At 41.1% G+C, this 21,052-nt stretch overlaps 1 protein-coding gene across 1 annotated transcript in view; it reads right to left on the bottom strand.

The window, feature by feature from the left end:
• LOC125961282 (netrin receptor DCC-like) overlaps nucleotides 1–21,052 on the bottom strand; it is a 292,487-nt gene that overhangs the window by 164,252 nt on the left and 107,183 nt on the right. The window contains exon 4 of the mRNA XM_049698140.1: nucleotides 11,668–11,822. Within this exon, the coding sequence (XP_049554097.1) occupies nucleotides 11,668–11,822 (155 nt within the window). The remainder of the gene's footprint in view (nucleotides 1–11,667; nucleotides 11,823–21,052) is intronic.

Here is a 21,052-nt window from a genome sequence, read left to right on the forward strand (position 1 = left end):
ATAAAACAAAGGTGTTATTAAAGGCCAAAATACAGTTAGCATTGTAAGACCACTATCACTGCCCTTAATGAAAAAACTTCAAGATACTTTCAATGTTTCAAACCCAGAATGATTTTCTACTTTCATTTTCTGGAGAAAGATAACTTATATGAGACAACAATACCAACAAGTAACCTTTTATTCAGTTAGGTGTTTAGTTTTTATTTTATGCCTTATCATCATTTATGCTAATTTTTTTTTTTTAAACATCTTTATTGGAGCATAATTGCTTTACAATGGTATGTTAGTTTCAGCTTCACAACAAAATGAATCAGTTATATATATACATATGTTCCCATATCTCTTCCTGCTTGCGTCACCCTCCCTCCCACCCTCCCTATCCCACCCCTCCAGGCGGTCACAAAGCACCGAGCTGATCTCCCTGTGCTATGCGGCTGCTTCTCACTAGCTATCTACCTTACGTTTGGTAGTGTATACATGTCCATGCCTCTTTATTGCTTTGTCACCGTTTACCCTTCCCCCTCCCCATAGCCTCAAGTCCATTCTCTAGTAAGTCTGTGTCTTTATTCCTGTTTCACCCCTAGGTTTTTCATGACATTTTTTTTTTCTTAAATTCCATATATATGTGTTAGCATACGGTATTTGTCTCTCTCTTTCTGACTTACTTCACTCTGTATGACAGACTCTAGGTCTATCCACCTCATTACAAATAGCTCAATTTCGTCTCTTTTTATGGCTGAGTAATATTCCATTGTATATATGTGCCACATCTTCTTTATCCATTCATCCGATGATGGACACTTAGGTTGTTTCCATCTCTGGGCTATTGTAAATAGAGCTGCAATGAACATTTTGGTACATGACTCTTTTTGAATTATGGTTTTCTCAGGGTATATGCCCAGTAGTGGGATTGCTGGGTCATATGGTAGTTCTATTTGTAGTTTTTTAAGGAACCTCCATACTGTTCTCCACAGTGGCTGTATCAATTTACATTCCCACCAACAGTGTAAGAGGGTTCCCTTTTCTCCAGACCCTCTCCAGCATTTATTGTTTCTAGATTTTTTGATGATGGCCATTCTGACTGGTGTGAGATGATATCTCATTGTAGTTTTGATTTGCATTTCTCTAATGATTAGTGATGTTGAGCATTCTTTCATGTGTTTGTTGGCACTCTGTATATCTTCTTTGGAGTAATGTCTATTTAGGTCTTCTGCCCATTTTTGGATTGGGTTGTTTGTTCTTTTGTTATTAAGCTGCATGAGCTGCTTATAAATTTTGGAGATTAATCCTTTGTCAGTTGCTTCATTTGCAAATATTTTCTCCCATTCTGAGGGTTGTCTTTTGGTCTTCTTTATGGTTTCCTTTGCTGCGCAAAAGCTTTTAAGTTTCATTAGGTCCCATTTGTTTACTTTTGTTTTTATTTCCATTTCTCTAGGAGGTGGGTCAAAAAGGATCTTGCTGTGATTTATGTCATAGAGTGTTCTGCCTATGTTTTCCTCTAAGAGTTTGATAGATTCTGGCCTTACATTTAGGTCTTTAATCCATTTTGAGCTTATTTTTGTGTATGGTGTTAGGGAGTGATCTAATCTCATACTTTTACATGTAGCTGTCCAGTTTTCCCAGCACCACTTATTGAATAGGCTGTCCTTTCTCCACTGTACATTTCTGCCTCCTTTGTCAAAGATAAGGTGACCATATGTGCGTGGGTTTATCTCTGGGCTTTCTATCCTGTTCCATTGATCTATATTTCTGTTTTTGTGCCAGTACCATACTGTCTTGATTACTGTAGCTTTGTAGTATAGTCTGAAGTCAGGAAGCCTGATTCCTCCAGCTCCATTTTTCGTTCTCAAGATTGCTTTGGCTATTCGGGGTCTTTTGTGTTTCCATACAAATTGTGAGATTTTTTGTTCTAGTTCTGTGAAAAATGCCAGTGGTAGTTTCATAGGGATTGCATTGAATCTGTAGATTGCTTTGGGTAGTAGAGTCATTTTCACAATGTTGATTCTTCCAATCCAAGAACATGGTATATCTCTCCATCTATTTGTATCATTTTTAATTTCTTTCATCAGTGTCTTATAATTTTCTGCATACAGGTCTTTTGTCTCCTTAGGTAGGTTTATTCCTAGGTATTTTATTCTTTTTGTTGCAATGGTAAATGGGAGTGTTTTCTTGATTTCACTTTCAGATTTTTCATCCTTAGTGTATAGGAATGCCAGAGATTTCTGTGCATTAATTTTGTATCCTGCTACTTTACCAAATTCATTGATTAGCTCTAGTAGTTTTCTGGTAGCATCTTTAGGATTCTGTATGTATAGTATCATGTCATCTGCAAACAGTGACAGCTTTACTTCTTCTTTTCCGATTTGGATTCCTTTTATTTCCTTTTCTTCTCTGATTGCTGTGGCTAAAACTTCCAAAACTATGTTGAATAAGAGTGGTGAGAGTGGGCAACCTTGTCTTGTTCCTGATCTTAGTGGAAATGCTTTCAGTTTTTCACCATTGAGGACGATGTTGGCTGTGGGTTTGTTATATATGGCCTTTATTATGTTGAGGAAAGTTCCCTCTATGCCTACTTTCTGCAGGGTTTTTATCATAAATGGGTGTTGAATTTTGTCAAAAGCTTTCTCTGCATCTATTGAGATGATCATATGGTTTTTCTCCTTCAATTTGTTAATATGGTATATCACGTTGATTGATTTGCGTATATTGAAGAATCCTTGCATTCCTGGAATAAACCCCACTTGATCATGGTGTATGATCCGTTTAATGTGCTGTTGGATTCTGTTTGCTAGTATTTTGTTGAGGATCTTTGCATCTATGTTCATCAGTGATATTGGCCTGTAGTTTTCTTTCTTTGTGACATCCTTGTCTGGTTTTGGTATCAGGGTGATGGTGGCCTCGTAGAATGAGTTTGGGAGTGTTCCTCCCTCTGCTATATTTTGGAAGAGTCTGAGAAGGATAGGTGTTAACTCTTCTCTAAATGTTTGATAGAATTCGCCTGTGAAGCCATCTGGTCCTGGGCTTTTGCTTGTTGGAAGATTTTTAATCACAGTTTCAATTTCAGTGCTTGTGATTGGTCTGTTCATATTTTCTATTTCTTCCTGATTCAGTCCTGGCAGGTTGTGCCTTTCTAAGAATTTGTCCATTTCTTCCACGTTGTCCATTTTATTGGCATAGAGTTGCTTGTAGTAATCTCTCATGATCTTTTGTATTTCTGCAGTGTCAGTTGTTACTTCCCTTTTTCATTTCTAATTCTACTGATTTGAGTCTTCTCCCTTTTTTTCTTGATGAGTCTGGCTAATGGTTTATCAATTTTGTTTATCCTTTCAAAGAACCAGCTTTTAGTTTTATTGATCTTTGCTATCGTTTCCTTCATTTCTTTTTCATTTAGTTCTGATCTGATTTTTATGATTTCTTTCCTCCTGCTAACTTTGGGGTTTTTTTGTTCTTCTTTCTCTAATTGCTTTAGGTGCAAGGTTAGGTTGTTTATTCGAGATGTTTCCTGTTTCTTAAGGTAAGATTGTATTGCTATAAACTTCCCTCTTAGAACTGCTTTTGCTGCATCCCATAGATTTTGAGTCGTCGTGTCTCCATTGTCATTTGTTTCTAGGTATTTTTTGATTTCCCCTTTGATTTCTTCAGTGATCACTTCGTTATTAAGTAGTGTATTGTTTAGCCTCCATGTGTTTGTATTTTTTACAGATCTCCTGTGATTGATATCGAGTCTCCTAGCGTTGTGGTCGGAAAAGATACTTGATACAATTTCAATTTTCTTAAATTTACCAAGGCTTGATTTGTGACCCAAGATATGATCTATCCTGGAGAATGTTCCATGAGCACTTGAGAAAAATGTGTATTCTGTTGTTTTTGGATGGAATGTCCTATAAATATCAATTAACTCCATCTCATTTAATGTATCATTTAAAGCTTGTGTTTCCTTATTTATTTTCATTTTGGATGATCTGTCCATTGGTGAAAGTGGGGTGTTAAAGTCCCCTACTATGAATGTGTTACTGTCGATTTCCCCTTTTATGGTTGTCAGTATTTGCCTTATGTATTGAGGTGCACCTATGTTGGGTGCATAAATATTTACAATTGTTATATCTTCCTCTTGGATCGATCCCTTGATCATTATGTAGTGTCCTTCTTTGTCTCTTCTAATAGTCTTTGTTTTAAAGTCTATTTTGTCTGATATGAGAATTGCTACTCCAGCTTTCTTTTGGTTTCCATTTGCAAGAAATACCTTTTTCCATCCCCTTACTTTCAGTCTGTATGTGTCTCTAGGTCTGAGGTGGGTCTCTTGTAGACAGCAAATATATGGGGCTTGTTTTTGTATCCATTCAGCCAATCTGTGTCTTTTGGTGGGAGCATTTAGTCCATTTACATTTAAGGTAATTATCGATATGTGTGTTCCCATTCCCATTTTCTTAATTGTTTTGGGTTTGTTATTGTAGGTCTTTTCCTTCTTTTGTGTTTCTTGCCTAGAGAAGTTCCTTTAGCAGTTGTTGTAGAGCTGGTTTGGTGGTGCTGAACTCTCTCAGCTTTTGCTTGTCTGTAAAGGTTTTAATTTCTCCATCAAATCTGAATGAGATCCTTGCTGGGTAGAGTAATCTTGGTTGCAGGTTTTTCTCCTTCAACACCTTCAATATGTCCTGCCACTCCCTTCTGGCTTGCAGAGTTTCTGCTGAAAGATCAGCTGTTAACCTTATGGGGATTCCTTTGTGTGTTATTTGTTGTTTTTCCCTTGCTGCTTTTAATATGTTTTCTTTGTATTTAATTTTTGACAGTTTGATTAATATGTGTCTTGGCGTATTTCTCCTTGGATTTATCCTGTATGGGACTCTCTGTGCTTCCTGGACTTGATTAACTATTTCCTTTCCCATATTAGGGAAGTTTTCAACTATAATCTCTTCAAATATTTTCTCAGTCCCTTTCTTTTTCTCTTCTTCTTCTGGAACCCCTATAATTCGAATGTTGGTACGTTTAATGTTGTCCCAGAGGTCTCTGAGACTGTCCTCAGTTCTTTTCATTCTTTTTTCTTTATTCTGCTCTGCAGTAGTTATTTCCACTATTTTATCTTCCAGGTCACTTATCCGTTCTTCTGCCTCAGTTATTCTGCTATTGATCCCATCTAGAGTACTTTTAATTTCATTTATTGTGTTGTTCATCGTTGCTTGTTTCATCTTTAGTTCTTCTAGGTCCTTGTTAACTGATTCTTGCATTTTGTCCATTCTATTGTCCATTCTATCTCCAAGATTTCGGATCAACTTTACTATCATTATTCTGAATTCTTTTTCAGGTAGACTGCCTATTTCCTCTTCATTTGTTAGGTCTGATGGGTTTTTATCTCGCTCCTTCATCTGCGGTGTGTTTTTCTGTCTTTTCATTTTGCTTATCTTACTGTGTTTGGGGTCTCCTTTTTTGCAGGCTGAAGGTTCGTAGTTCCTGTTGTTTTTTGTGTCTGTCCCCAGTGGCTAAGGTTGGTTCAGTGGGTTGTGTAGGCTTCCTGGTGGAGGGTACTAGTGCCTGTGTTCTGGTGGATGAGGCTAGATCTTGTCTTTCTGGTGGTCAGGTCCACGTCTGGTGGTGTGTTTTGGGGTGTCTGTAGACTTATTATGATTTTGGGCCGCCTCTCTGCTAATGGGTGGGGTTGTGTTCCTGTCTTGCTAGTTGTTTGGCATAGGATGTCCAGCACTGTAGCTTGCTGGTCGTTGAGTGAAGCTGGGTGCTGGCGTTGAGATGGAGATCTCTCGGAGATTTTTGCTGTTTGATATTATGTGCAGCTGGGAGGTCTCTTGTGGACCAGTGTCCTGAAGTTGGCTCTCCCACCTCAGAGGCACAGCACTGACTCCTGGCTGCAGCACCAAGCGCCTTTCATCCACAGGGCTCCTTAATTTGGGATGATTCGTTGTCTATTCATGTATTCCACAGATGCAGGGTATATCAAGTTGATTGTGGAGCTTTAATCCGCTGCTTCTGAGGCTGCTGGGAGAGATTTCCCTTTCTCTTCTTTGTTCTCACAGTTCCCAGGGGCTCAGCTTTGGATTTAGCCCCGCCTGTGCGTGTAGGTCGCCGGAGGGCGTCTGTTCTTTGCTCAGACAGGACGGGGTTAAAGGAGCCGCTGATTCGGAGGCTCTGGCTCACTCAGGCCCGGGGGTAGGGAGGGGCACGGAGTGTGGGGTGGGCCTGCGGCGGCAGAGGCCGGCGAGACGTTGCAGCCTGAGGCGCGCCTGTGCGTTCTCCCGGGGGAGTTGTCCCTGGATCCCGGGACCCTGGCAGTGGCGGGCTGCACAGGCTCCCCGGAAGGGCGTGTGGCTAGTGACCTGTGTTCGCACACAGGCCTCCCGGTGGCGGCAGCAGCGGCCCTAGCGTCTCATGTCTGTCTCTGGGCTCCGCACTTTTAGCCGCGGCTCGCGCCCGTCCCTGGAGCTCTCTCAAGCAGCGTTCTTAATCCCCTCTCCTCGTGCACCAGGAAACAAAGAGGGACATAAAAGTCTCTTGCCTCTTCGGCAGTTCCAGACTTCTCCCCGGACTCTCTCCCGGCCAGCCGCGGTGCACTAACGCCCTGCAGGCTGTGTTCACGCCGCCAACCTCAGTCCTCTCCCGGCGCTCCGACAAAAGCCGGAGCCTCAGCTCCCAGTCCCGCCCGCCCCGGCGGGCGAGCAGACAAGCCTCTCGGCTGGCGAGTTCCGGTCGGCCCGAACTTCTGCGCTGGAATCTGCCCGCTTTGCCCTCCGCACCCCTGTTGCTGTGGTCTCCTCCGCGGCTCCCAAGCTCCCCCACTCCGCCTCCCGAAGTCTCCACCCGCGAAGGGGCTTCCTAGTGTGTGGACACTTTTCCTCCTTCACAGCTCTCTCCCGCTGGTGCAGGACCCGTCCCTGTCCTTTTGTCTCTGTTTAGTTTTTTCTTTTGCCCTACCCAGGTACGTGGGGGGTTTCTTGCCTTTTGGGAGGTCTGAGGTCTTCTGCCAGCGTTCAGTAGATGCTCTGTAGGAGTTGTTCCACGCGTAGATGTATTTCTGGTGTATCTGTGGGGAGGAAGGTGATCTCCGCGTCTTACTCTTCCGCCATCTTCCCGGAAGTGCTATCTACGTTTTAAACTGTAGTTCTGTGTCCTTTCGCCAGGATTCAGTTGCCTTAAGATCCTTAAGATACAGTACCAAGTCTCTTTGTGCCTGTAGCTGGATAAGGTTGAAGAAGGCACCTTGAGTCCTCCAGAAGCGAGGGGTCACAACAGGAAGTCCTGTGAGTGATGTAGGCAGAAGGCTTGCCAGGGAGGTTGCGGGGCCCCTCAGGAGCTCAGAGTAATCCCCATTTATGCTAATTTTTAAGCAAAGTAAATGCTTACAGAAACCAGCACCCAGTGAGTTATGCTACATAAATTCTCAGACTGCTTTCTGAATGAGGAAGAATGGAAGGTATATACAAAGGACCAAAGCAGCTGTCTTTGTAATAAAGCACTTATTTGAGGAGGTAAGCACAATATGATTAAGGCATAAAAAATTACCTAGACAATATGTGAGACCGAGCAGGACCCTACGGGGCTCCTGGGCATGGAAGCATTTTCATGTCCCCCGTTTCTTGTAGGGAACAGACTCCAGCCTCCATGACCTTCCCTGAGATCCAAAGGGCAGATTTGAACAGTTGCTAATCTGGGAAGGGAGGGGATGTAGAGACAAGGGAGGAACTGTCAAGGAACAATAGTGCAGCCTTGGGGCAGGGTCCCGCTGCTGCCTCAAGGGATACACATAACACTGCCTTTAAGCCCTTTATAGAATTAACACCCAGCAAATGAAGATGTTAGCATTCTTTATGCCAGAGGAGACCATCTGAGGCCAGACTAAAGGGACCAGAAAGTTCATCAAGAAGATTACCTGAAACAAGATTAAAGAGCCTAAACCCTGTACACACCCTAATCTTATCAGCAACCCCACCCTTGAACCACTGCCATAAAACTCCTCAGCAAATCCGCCCTGGTTGGTACACTTAGTTTTCGAGGGCAGGAGCCTGCTGTGTTCCCCTTTGCCTGGCAAAGCCATAAAGCTATTCTTTTCTACTTTGCCCAAAACTCTGTCTCCGAGATTCGATCTGGCACCGGTACACAGAGGCTGAGCTCTTGGCATCATATGCCTCGGCCGTCACAAGTAATGGGCTCATAAACCAATCTGTGATTCAGACTTTTAATATTTCATTTAACAAATTCTTACAGGTTTCCTTACTTGTTTTGTTGCTGTTACATATTTAAAATATTTGCTTCCTCAGGAAGCTTCTGAGAGCCCTAAGTGCTGTTACTTCATTACATACATATGCTTTCTTAACCTGTCAGACAGTGTAGAACAGTATTAGGAACACAGTGGGTGTTCATTAAACACACTTGTAAGTTGAATTATGCTATTGTTTTTACTTTATAAAGGTTAAGGCCATATGTGTAATACAAATAATCACAGACTTATTTTTTTGATTAATTATACTAAAAACGTATCATGAGTAATGTTTTTAATGAAATGAGGCGTTATTACTAGTCAGTATACAAATGAAAAAGACTTTCCTTCCCTTGGCTAGGAAATGTCCCTTTGTTTTTAAAAATGTGAATTAAAAAAATGCTGGGGGCTTCCCGGGTGGCGCAGTGGTTGAGAGTCCGCCTGCCGATGCAGGGGACACGGGTTCGGGCCCCGGTCCGGGAAGATCCTACATGCCGCGGAGCGGCTGGGCCCGTGAGCCATGGCCGCTGAGCCTGCGCGTCCAGAGCCTGTGCTCCGCAATGGGAGAGGCCACAACAGTGAAAGGCCCGCGTACCGCACAAAAAAAAAAAAAAAAAAAAAAAAAAAAAAAAAGCTGGATATTGATTTTCAAACTGGATACTTAAAAATAATGGTATTAATAGAAGAAAAATAATGTTGCTCAGTCCTAGAAGTGAAACTGACTATGTAGAATTTTCATCAGAAATGTAATGTAATCATAGCCAGTCAGCCTTGAAAAGTACACTAAAACAATTCCAGGGATAATAGTTGGATTAGGAAGTGAAGAATTCAGACGATCCATAGAAATTGGATCTTCTGAAAATGAACATTCTTTTAAAGTTTAAGTTCTGCCATGAGAAAACTGAACAAGATTGTTTTACAGAATTTTTTATGGATTTTTCAACTATCAGTCTGTATACAACATGGCATATACCATTATCAAAAATACATATTTTGACTTAATTTGTTTTTATTCAAGTTTATTGATTAAAATACCAAATATTCTTAAAAGTTATTGATTCTGTATATATACGATCTGTGAAAAGTCATTGAAGAGGGGCTTCCCTGGTGGCGCAGTGGTTGAGAATCTGCCTGCCAATGCAGGGGACATGGGTTTGAGCCCTGGTCTGGGAAGATCCCACATGCCGCAGCGCAACTAGGCCCGTGAGCCACAACTACTGAGCCTGGGCGTCTGGAGCCTGTGCTCCGCAACAAGAGAGGCCACGATAGTGAGAGGCCTGCGCACCGTGATGAAGAGAGGCCCCCGCTTGCCGCCACTAGAGAAAGCCCTAGCACAGAAATGAAGACCTAACACAGCCAAAAATAAATTAATTAATTAATTAAAAAAAAAAGTCAATGAAGAAATTGATGACTCAAATTACATGTGAACATAGTCACTGCAAAGTGGAAATCAGCATTATCTCATGATTTCAATCCAAACAGCAAAAAAACATTCTTAAGAAGAGAAACCTGGAAGTCGGACCAGCTTTGTGGGCATACGACTAACGAAGCCACACAAGATCCCACGCTTAGGAGGGTCCCCCGTGGAGCACGGCTTAACGCTCTACTGTAGCTTCTGGGTCCTGCAAATTATTTAGCCTGTCCTGCCTGGGAGGCTGCATTTTTTTTAACATCTTTATTGGACCATAATTGCTGTACAACGGTATGTTAGTTTCTGCTTTATAACAAAGTCAATCAGTTATACATATACATATATCCCCATATGTCTTCCCTCTTGTGCCTCCCTCCCTCCCACCCTCCCTCTCCCACCCCTCTAGGTGGTCACAAAACACGGAGCTGATCTCCCTGTGCTATGAGGCTGCTTCCCACTAGCTATCTATTTTACATTTGGTAGTGTATATATGTCCATATATACACTGCCACTCTCTCACTTTGTCCCAGCTTACCCTTCCCCCTCCCTGTGTCCTCAAGTCCATTCTCTAGTACATCTGCGTCTTTATTCCCGTCTTGCCCCTAGGTTCTTCAGAACCACTTTTTTTGTTTTGTTTTTTTAGATTTCATATATATGTGTTAGCATACGGTATTTGTTTTTCTCTTTGTGACTTACTTCACTCTGTATGACAGATTCTAGGTCCATCCACCTCACTACAAATAACTCAATTTAATTTCTTTTTATGTGATCTGAAACCTGTACATTACTATGTCCTTAAAGATGCTATGTGAGGTTTTATTTCTATGAGGCAAATATCTCTAAGACTTGTCCAGCTTAGTCATAACCCCACCCCCAACAAATACTTTATTGCAATTTGTCCTCATCTGGTCTTTGTAGCGTTGGCTGAGTGGAAGAAGGAACGGAGATTCTGCCCAGTGTGCAGAGCATGATACCAGCTGCCAGACTACGTCTCTGTTGCTCTTCTTCAACATATTGATTTCAAATCCTTAAGAACTGACCTAGTCCAAAGATTATTTTCTCATATGTACCAATGAAAATCTTTCTGATTTCTACTTCACCTTCTTCCAAAAGCATGTGAGGTGATTTTGAAGTTAAATATAGTTTTAAATAAAATGGTTGGGAATACAGATAAAATAGCATCATTCAAAAAAACAAAAACAAAAACAAAGAACAGGAGTAGATGAAACTAGGTGTCTAAATCTCTAAATAATGTACTTTGTTACAAGTAGTCCTTCATGTCATTTAGCTGTTAGATCACAATTTTTTAAAACTCTGAACCAAATAAAGCTGGCAGACTACTCATCAGTAATAATCTTTCCAAATAAATTAGACGTTTAGTAGAAAAATCAAAATTTTGTACAATACAGAAATATTTTTCAAATGTACAGTTTGGGGGCTGTTCCTTTATAAAAGTACAAATCGCTAAATTATAACTTGGTCCAATAACATTCAGCTGCATTACTTTGTGATCATGGAGCTTAATATAGTGATTTATGTTAAAGGACAATGAGATTGCCCAATAGAGATTTTCTCTTTACGTTTCTTAAATCTAGATTCACTTTTGGAAGCTTCTTAAGGGCATTCAGTGCATGAGTAAGTTCTTGAATAATCCCTGTGTTGGGAAGTCCTATGCCATTTTTCTTCTCCTTTGATGTTACACTTTTTATAGACAAACTTAGAAAAATCTGAAAAAATCAATGCAGGAGGCTGAAACCCAGTGTTGATGATGAAGTACTGGCGGGTAGAGTCAGTCACTTACTCGGGAGTGAACATGTAGACTGTGTGGATGGACCAGGCCTTGATAGTTGTTAATTTGTCATTATGGAGATATGGCCAAAGTGGGAAGGCCATTTTGTTAAAGTTATCTTACCTTTAAAAACCCTCGGGTTAAACATGTTGCTTCAGAAATATTCCTTCCATTCCGTCACCTCAATAAATTATTATGAAAGGATTCAAAGATATCGCCAACGAAAACAAATGCTTTCTAAATTTGCCCTTCCTGTCTCATACTCACACTCAGGCTGAGTGGCCACCTTGATGGGCTGAGAGCTCTCCCCTGGTCCCCACTCGTTGTAGGCCACGACTCGGAAGGTGTACATGGCTTCTGGCTTCAGGTTTCCCACAGTAAACTGAAGGGACCCAGGCTGGGATGTATTCACTGCTCGTTCCCTAGGAAATAAAAGTTGCAGGGAAAGATTATTCCCACATGAATACTTTTAGCCACAGCCTTTACTTAATGAGCAAGAGAGGGGCTTCCCTGGTGGCGCAGTGGTTAAGAATCCGCCTGCCAATTCAGGGGACACAGTTTCGATCCCTGGTCCAGGAAGATCCCACATGCCGCGGAACAACTAAGCCCTTGCGCCACAACTACTGAGCCTGAGCTCTAGAGCCCGTGAGCTACAACTACTGAAGGCCATGTGCCTAGAGTCTGTGCTCTGCAATGAGAGAAGCCACCGCAATGAGAAGCCATCGCACCACAATGAGAAGCCCGCGCACCGCAAGGAAGAGTAGTCCCCGTTCTCCGCAGCTAGAGAAAGCCCGCGCACAGCAACGAAGACTCAACGCAGCCAAAAATAAATAAATAAATAAATTAAAAATAATAATAATGAGCAACAGCAGTAAGGTAGACCAAAAGGTTGCTTACTCATTTCGTGTTGACTCTGCATGTAAGGCAAGACCTTGAAGGCTTACTATGGGATGTAAACTGACTGGAAGAGCCTATAAATAAATGTTGCAGGGTTTCTGGGGAGTTCAAGTTTATGCCATTCCCATGAACCTTGCATACGAAAGTCTTTTCCCTTGACACTTTACAATTTAGTCTCAAAACTCATAACAAAGAGCTAGTAAAATAAGAAGCGTCTGGAATGTAGGCAGGAAGATGCGTTTTGTAAGCATTCAGCTAATGACAGAAATCAGGGTTTTGATTATTCCACAAGCCAGTCTTTGTCAGTACTGTCAACAAATGCATTTATGCATTTTCCTTCATTGTAGGAAAGGAAAAGGCAGAGGCCAAGTGTTGATGTGTACAGAACTTGAGGTCCTGTGGTTACGTTAAGTGCAATTTAGTGAAAGAAGTAGATGCCCTTCCTCGTGAGGAGAACGTGGAACACGTGTCTACTTGCCTTTTCTTCAAGCCACATCTACATGTGTCCAATTTATTTTCCAATTAAAAACTTCCTCAGAGGGCTCCAAACAAACGAATTAACCTGCTGATCATGGTGAGATTTATAGTTCACATTAAGAGAAGACAAATCCTACGAATATGGATGCTGACATATAAGAACCGGAACTCCTAAAGTACGCTTTAAGGACCCACATGATTCTAGACATTTATATCCTCATTGGTCTCGTACAATTGAATGTGAAGAAAGAGTTCCTTCTAGCCACTTAACTGTTTCTTAAGGTTTCTACGTCTAGATGATATCTCTTACATCTCAGTGGAATTATATATTCATTTTAATTTTACCATTCAGTTTTATTTTGTTTGGGGAGATATTTAGAATAAAACCTATTTTGCTGCCAGGGTAAAGTAAGCTTCCAAAGAGAAAAGTGAAAACAAACTTCTACGGGCATGAATAGTGATTGCCGGGCATATATACACTCTTAATTTGACTTATATGACAGAGACTGGCTGGATCCTCCTCAAACCCATTTCTCCTTCTTCATGTACTAGACTGTATGTCCTGGCTCCCCTGAAGCCAAGATGAGGCCATGTGACTGGGTCTAATCAATGAGCTTGAGTGTACACAACGCGTGCTGATTCCAGGCCTGGCCTTGAAAAACCACATATGTGGCAGGCAGACCTTGGAAGCCATACACAGATGATGGAGAAGTCAAATTTTTGCAAGAATTCTGGAGAAGACCTGGGAGAAGAACTGCCTGTCAATCAGGAACATCCTTTTCCTATAATACTTTACAGAGTCAAACAGATTAGAGCCATTATAAATTTGAGGGCTTGTTATAGCGGTTAGCATTCATTTATCCATTACCGCTCATAATTAAAATATGCACACTGGGTGGTTACCAGGGGCAAGGCGGAGGGAGGGATGGGATGCTAGTATTTAATGAATACAGAGTTCAGTTGGGGAGGATGAAAAAACTCTGGAGATTGAGGGCAGTGAAAGTTGTGCCGTAAGGTGAATGCAATTCATGCCACAGAACTCTACACTTAAAAATGGTTAAAACTGTAAATGCTACGTTTTGTATATTTTACCACGATAAACAAACAAAAAAACACCCTGTATGAATCTGGATATAGCCCAAGGTTTAGGTATCCCTTTACAAGTACTGTGTTAGTTTGCTGCAAGGCTGAATTGTGACTTACGGTGAGGGAGGGATGTGGGTGGGATTCAATAGTAGGAGTAAGAAACATCAGATAGGGCTCCCATGTATCACACATCACACTGATCTATTCTACCAAACTAAGATTATTCAGGCCAATAGACTGCTTTTTAAAAGAAAACCCTCATAATCAGATTGTACGCCTTGCGGATGTAGACGGTTTTGCATATTATTTTCTTTCAGCAGAATTTTTATATGCATTGTCTCTCTTTTTATATAAATAGGATGGTTTTATTATCATTATTTTATAGATGTAAAAGTGAGATTTAAAGAAACAACATTTTTTTTTAAAGGACTCACAGTTAATGAATATTACCATTAAGAATGAAATTTGGGATTTCATCCTCTAGAGCCAGTATTGGTATCATTCAACAATAGGGGAAAACGAGGGGCCTATTTGGATCATGGGTATTTTGCGTAGAAGACATGAGCTCCTAAAGGGAAAGAAGAGACACTTGGGCATTTAGAAACCACTGGGAGAATGAGTGTAATTATCATCTGTTATGAGTCATTTCAGGATGTATTTTCTAAACCTTCAAGCAACATATTTGTCACTGAAGGTCAGATCTGCATACCAAACTCCTTGAGTATCTATAAGGAAGGACAGCTTTCACAACTGACTTTATTCTTATAACTACTGAATAATTTAGATGAAATAGCTGTGTTCTAGGACATGCTGGCATAACCCCTTGAAAAGGCATTCTTCAAAGGAAAAAGAGGCAAGAACATCTGGGCATGTCCAGGTAAGAATGTCTAAGATCATATAATAGAAACATTACTCACATATAAAAGGGGATGCTGGATTTTATTACAAGGAAGGGAGTTTTAGGTTCTTATAATCTCCAGCAGCCTCCAAAAATATCCCAGATTACTAATGGTCATGAAAAAAAATTATATTCATTGATATGGACAACTGATACTTCCTCAGCGTTAAGAGTATGAACAAAGCGTCTTTAGAAAACACTTCCATGGTAGTGATCTCAGCCCTTCCTCCAACCAGACGCTAGCACTGCCCTAGATTTACCACTAGTTTCTTCAATGTGGGCTCTTAATGGTTTTAAACAACAATTTAACCTAAACATTTCCATTTTATGTGCCAATTTTCAGAAATCTGCTTATCCTATCAAACTGAGGTCACATCAAAATGCTACGTAGACTATGGAGTGGATTCAAGAGTTTTAAGCCTGGGGTGGTTGTCTTGGCTTCCTCATTAACTTATCTGAGCCTCAGGTTTCTCAGGTGCAAGCTCTGATGCTTTCTTGGGTCCCACTGGGGCAACATCAAACGTGATACCAATGCATTCTAAGACAATGGCATTTACTGCCATGTCACCCTTCACAGATGTCTTCAAAGATTCGCAGGTGGCTTTTGATCACCCCATTTGTTCTTTAATAGCTGAAAACAAACCAGCGCAAATCATTTCCCAACAAGTAAGTAGAATCTAAATTTGGAAGGGCAGTTTGTTACTCCTGTTTCTCTGGTTCCACAATAGGGCAATGCCAGCCATGTAAAGTAAACTCCCCATAATCTCTGCGTTTAGACAGTTAGTAATTAGCCCGCTGTAGCCCATGATCCTCTGTAAGTGGGCAGATACCACACTAGGTTCTGAAGAACAGCAGACGTCAGGACTTTGCCCAGTTACTGTGTTCGGGTGTCGCAACTGTCACCACACCAACCACTCCTGGGAAAGCAGCAGGGGCCCAGGCTGCTTCTCCATGAAGTTCTCTCCTATAACTCTGAAGACATAATTTACCCCTCAAATCCTCAGAGCTTAGCGTCATGGTCTGTGTTGGTTGATGTACTGTCAGACAGAGCTTCATTACTCCGTTTCTTTTCTCCTTGACTCTGAGTTAGCTGGCAGTGTGGGGTTCAGGCAAGTTCAAGATAAAGTTGACTGAAGTAAAGGAAGTAAATCACCTGGGCTTTCTAGAATCCATTCACTGCAAATTCATTCACTGAACATCCACATAGAGAATAAATTATAAAGTCTGTCTCCTTCTGCTGGCTGAAAAAGATGTAGGCAGCTTGCTTTCTTCGACCTTTACATGGAGACCAAGAAGAGTGTGTTAGTAAGAAGCATCTCCTTCTTGTAAATTCTGGTTCTTGGTTGCTTTGGGTTACCTGGTTGAGGTTTCTTGGAAAATAACTACTGTGTTCTAAAAGCATACATTCTGACCCAGTAACAATACTTCTGCTGCTTTGCTGAGATGAGGCATTTTGTTTAAAGTCTTTGTAGATGCCGATACATTTTGATTCAGGGAGTCAAACATGGTGGCATGGAATGCACCCTTAAGCAGTATGCATTGAAGCCTAACTCTGGTTAGGCTATACTCTCCCGTGCCCGGATCTGGCCCCTGCTCTGGTTCCTACTTACAATGTATTACATTATAAGAGCTTTTCCTAGTTTTTTGTCATTGGTCCTCCCACTTCTGTCTTCCGTTGACAGAGATACTCTTCTAACACACATCGTCTGTCAACTCCATGCCCAAAACATCATGCTGGCTGCCATTCTATCATTAATACAATCTCCATTCCTTGGGACAAGATTCAAAGACTTTCAAGATGTGGCCCAAACCTTTATGCACTCATCTGCAATGGGTCACTCAGCTCCACAACACCCTATCCATCCCTACCTTTGTCATTCTGACTTTCATTAATTTTGTTTTGCTTTATTTTGATTATCTTGGAGTTACTTTCTCCTGACTCAGTTCCTTCTCAGTTTGGCAAAAGCCCATTCATCCTTCAAATCCAATTCAAATGAAACCTCCTGGCTGGAGCTCTCCTACCATCATGTCCTCTGATTCAAGCAGCATAAAATATTATCTCCTTTGTGCTTTTGTTGCTCTTGCTTTACACATCTTCTGCAGCCCATATCACGTTGTGTTGACAGACAGGTCTGCCTCTTTGACTCAACTGTGAACTATTTTAGAAGAGAAGTCATATTCCATTCATATTTTATTGACAGTCTATATATCCACTGCAGGTAAAGAATGCCTATGCTGCTGGTGCGCACATTTAAAAAGAAAATGAATGCATAAATAAATGTAAAAATTTTAATAGACTAATTGGATAACATCTTCACATAGTGTGATCTCAGAAATGCTTAGAGAGCTGGGTTCTGTTCTGTGTTCCATCTCAGCTTACTCAGGTGGCCTTCAGATGCCACTCCACATTCCTGGGTCTCATTTTCATGATGTGAAGAGTGAGATCTACTAAAAGAAGTTTTTTTTTTTTTTAATCTAATATTCTTCATTGGGAATAGAAAATTACGTGTGTGTGTGTGTGTGTATTAGCTGAATTCAGCCCTTCTATATTTACATTTCAGAAGTAAACACAGTTTACAGATTACGATGGTTCTGTTTCTTAGTGGATCATTTGTAACCTGTCTCCAGCATACATATTAAGAAAACACATATCCTCCTAAGGGCTAAGTATAGTGGGGCATTAACATTCAGTCACAGCTGTGAGCTGAGCAACAAACCCTGTCTTGATGTACCAAATGCCTAATTAGTTGCTTCAAGAAGGAAGAGTTCTATTAATGTTCCTTTGTAAGAAAGGACCTACGGTATTTTTGATGGAAAGATTTTTTAACATCTTTTGATCCACTCCACTTTCATTTTTCTTTCCTCAGTGAGAGTAAGAAGGGTGCAGTGATGAGAGAATTTCAAAGCGGAAATATGCTGGTCACTGAAATAGGGCCCAAAGTGACAGCGGCAACAACCACCCAAATGCCACACCCTTTCTTACCCCAGAACCACAGACTTTGGAATCAGTGTTATCTTGAAGGGAAAGTAGGTTCAGAGGTGATCTACCCCAAGACAAAGCATGATGGGGGAACAGAGATCATCTTCTTGGTCAGAGGCATTTCCACTAAAGTTTGGTTAAAAATTGTTTTTACTTGAATCGTTTAAAACACACACACACACACACACACACACACACACACACATACGGTCTGAGGAACAGGCTTTAAAAATTTTTGCCTTAACATAATCTCTGTTGCCGCACCTAGGACACATCCAAAAGACTACTGCATCCAATAACTACTGTAACAACAAATAAAAAAGCTACCTTTTCACAGAAAAAGAAAAGTTTTGGATTCAAGTTATTTATCTTGCTTAGTTCCAGCCAATGCTCCCCTAATAAATATGAGTGAGTTCTGGGCCCTCTTCTCGTTTTGTTTTATGGGGATGGCCCATCTTCTCCTTCCCTAGCTGCTGTTATCATCTACATGCTGACAAATTCCTGATATGTTATCTCCAACCCAAACTTCTCCTCCGGGCTCCAGGTTCCTATATTCAAGGCTCTGCCTGACATTCCAACTTGAAAGTTGTAAAGGTATGTCAAACACAACGTGTCCGAAACTGAATTTCCGACCTTCATTCTCAAACCTGGATCTTTTCCAGCATCCTAATTTCAGCAAATTGCCCCACCATCTGTCCATCTAAATAAGCTGAAACCTCTAAACAATGCTTGAAAACCCCCTCTGTCTCACCATTAATGACCAGTCTTGTACCTTGTTCTGTCCATTTTGCTTCCTAAATATTTCTAGATGTGTCACTGCTCCAGCTCCACTGATACACTTAGTCTTGCCCACCTACTAAACACGACTAAACTGTTTCCAAGAAGACTATTCCCTTCTCGATCGTTTCCCACACAGTTCTGGACACATTGTTAACTCACAAGTGAATAATGGGTTGCTCATTTACACGTGGAAACTGTCGATGACAGGTTTTTATATTGCAATACGCATCAGGGCCATGGGAAAAATTAAACCACTCATTTTGAGGTAAAGAGGACAGGGTTTTACATTTTGCAGAGAAGCAGTGTGAGAGGAGGGCTGACTCTGCCCTGCTTTAAGCCAGAGCCAGGAAGTGGTTGGATTCTGAGTCTCGTTCTCTTTCCATCACAACACACTCCCTTCATAACAAGCTTCATCTGCTGCCCGGTCTTCAACCGAGGAGCAGGGAAAGAATATGTAAACACCGTGTTGAAAATGTAACGCACGATGAATTCTAAAATGAATCCTCCACGGCAATCATGAAAAGCTGGTCTCTAATCCCAAGCAGTGAGCAGGGGTTTCCTGTGGTGGCATAAAACCAGGTAAACCATACAGTGCTGCAAGTTGGAAGGCTCTGTCCAGTCTTTGTTCTGCCACAAAATAGGCGTGTGACCTTGAGCGAGTCAGGGGCTATCCTGGAGCCTTCCCTGCTTCATTTGCAAAAAGAAGATACCAGTCCCTTATCTGCCTAACTCACAGGGTTATTGTGAGGATTATACTGAATGATGCCTATGAAAGTGTTTTAATTCTCTCATCTGAACTCCCGCAGTACTTTATATGTACGTCTTTTAGGAAATATCTTTTACTTTGTGTGGTATAGTTAAGAGATCGCTGGACTAGAAACCTGCATTTAAATCCTGCTTCTAATATTTCCTAGTTGTGTAGCTTCTTAGGCAATGCTTTGTAGACATTCTCAATCGAGCCACACAAGCTCATTTGTAAAATAGAGATTTCGTCCCTGCCTTATCTGAGAATCCAATGGGCTAATGTTTGTGAAACTGATAAAGTTCTTTCTAAATATGAATTGGGAAATACCTGTATTTCACTGATTGTTCACTTCCAACCCACACCATAGTTAGCACCTGGTACTAAATAACAAAAAGTTGAGTGCTTTCAGTGTACCAGGCAATAAGCAAGTGTTTTAGGCACATTTTCTTAACTTTGTTTAATATTCATCACAACATTACATGTCAGGTACTATCAGTATTCCACGAGTGGAAATGAAGGCACCAATAATTGCCCCAAGGCCACACAGCTAGTAAAATTCTGAGCCAGGACTGCAACCCAGGCCGTTCAATTTCACAGCCCCAAAGCCTTAACCTTGTGAATACACGGAGTCACACTCCATACGTAATTTTAGATTATTGAATGGAAGGTATAACGTTCTATGCACACATAAAACGTTTGCTACTGTGTCTTATATACAGTAGATAAATGATGCAAATTAACTTTGCCACTGAATCAGAAAATTATCAGAAAGAAGCCTACAGAAGAAATCCATGTCATAAGTCTGAAGCTATCAAGAAAGCTTGGTTCTCTTCTAGATTAATCCACTAACTGCTGGAAACAAGCAAGTACAGGGATTGAGAACACCTGTTTTGGAGTCAGGCCTGCATTCAATCCTGGTTCTACCTCTTGCTAGCTATATAACAGAGGTGTAAACCTCTTTAAGCCTCATCTGGATAATGTTTTGCTGTAAGGATGAAATAAGATAATTTATATAAGATGCTTAGCCTGTTATCTGGCACAGCGAGTACTCAATAAACGCTTGCTCTCATTCTGGAAGCTTACTCTGTGGCCTTAGGGATGCAAATGACCCCCTCCCTTGGCATCAATCTCTAGATGTGTAAGTAGCAGGAAGTTGGGCTAGGATTCCGAAGATCACTTTCCATTCTAACGATTTTTAGGTACTAGTAGGAGACAGCTGGATATCTGCGAAGCAATCGCATCTCTGTGAATTCTGGCTTTCAGGTTCTAGAATTTATGCTGTCCTCTGACTTATGAAATGAAAGCTCCTGAGGGGTTGATTAAAAAATGTTAACTGAGGCACTTGCATTATTGACACCATTAACCAGTCAGACAGATTAATGGTAATCTGAGCTAGAGTAATTTGCCTGACAAAGCCATTGCAAATCTGAGGCAAATGTTAAATCCACTACCTTTTAGAAAGCTATTGTGTTAAGGGGCTAAATAAACCTATATGAGCAAACAAGCATCACAGCTAATCGCTCAGAGACATATGGCATATATTCGTTCTAGCTGAGAGCCAGAAAACAGAAAATGAACAAAGATATTGGAATCAAATTTCAAAATCAACTTTTTGTTTCTCAACTTAGAAGTTTTTATTGAATTGCAGTCAGCTTTTCATCTTCCTCAGTAACACAATTTGCTTTACTGGTTGAGGAAAAATCTATTAAGAATATCACATTTGTCTCTCTGCCACTTTTATCATATCAGTTCCACTCAGTAAACGTCTATAGAAGTCAGGAGACTAGAC

The sequence above is a fragment of the Orcinus orca genome, chromosome 15, assembly GCF_937001465.1.
Source record: "Orcinus orca chromosome 15, mOrcOrc1.1, whole genome shotgun sequence".
Taxonomy (NCBI): Eukaryota; Metazoa; Chordata; class Mammalia; order Artiodactyla; family Delphinidae; genus Orcinus; species Orcinus orca.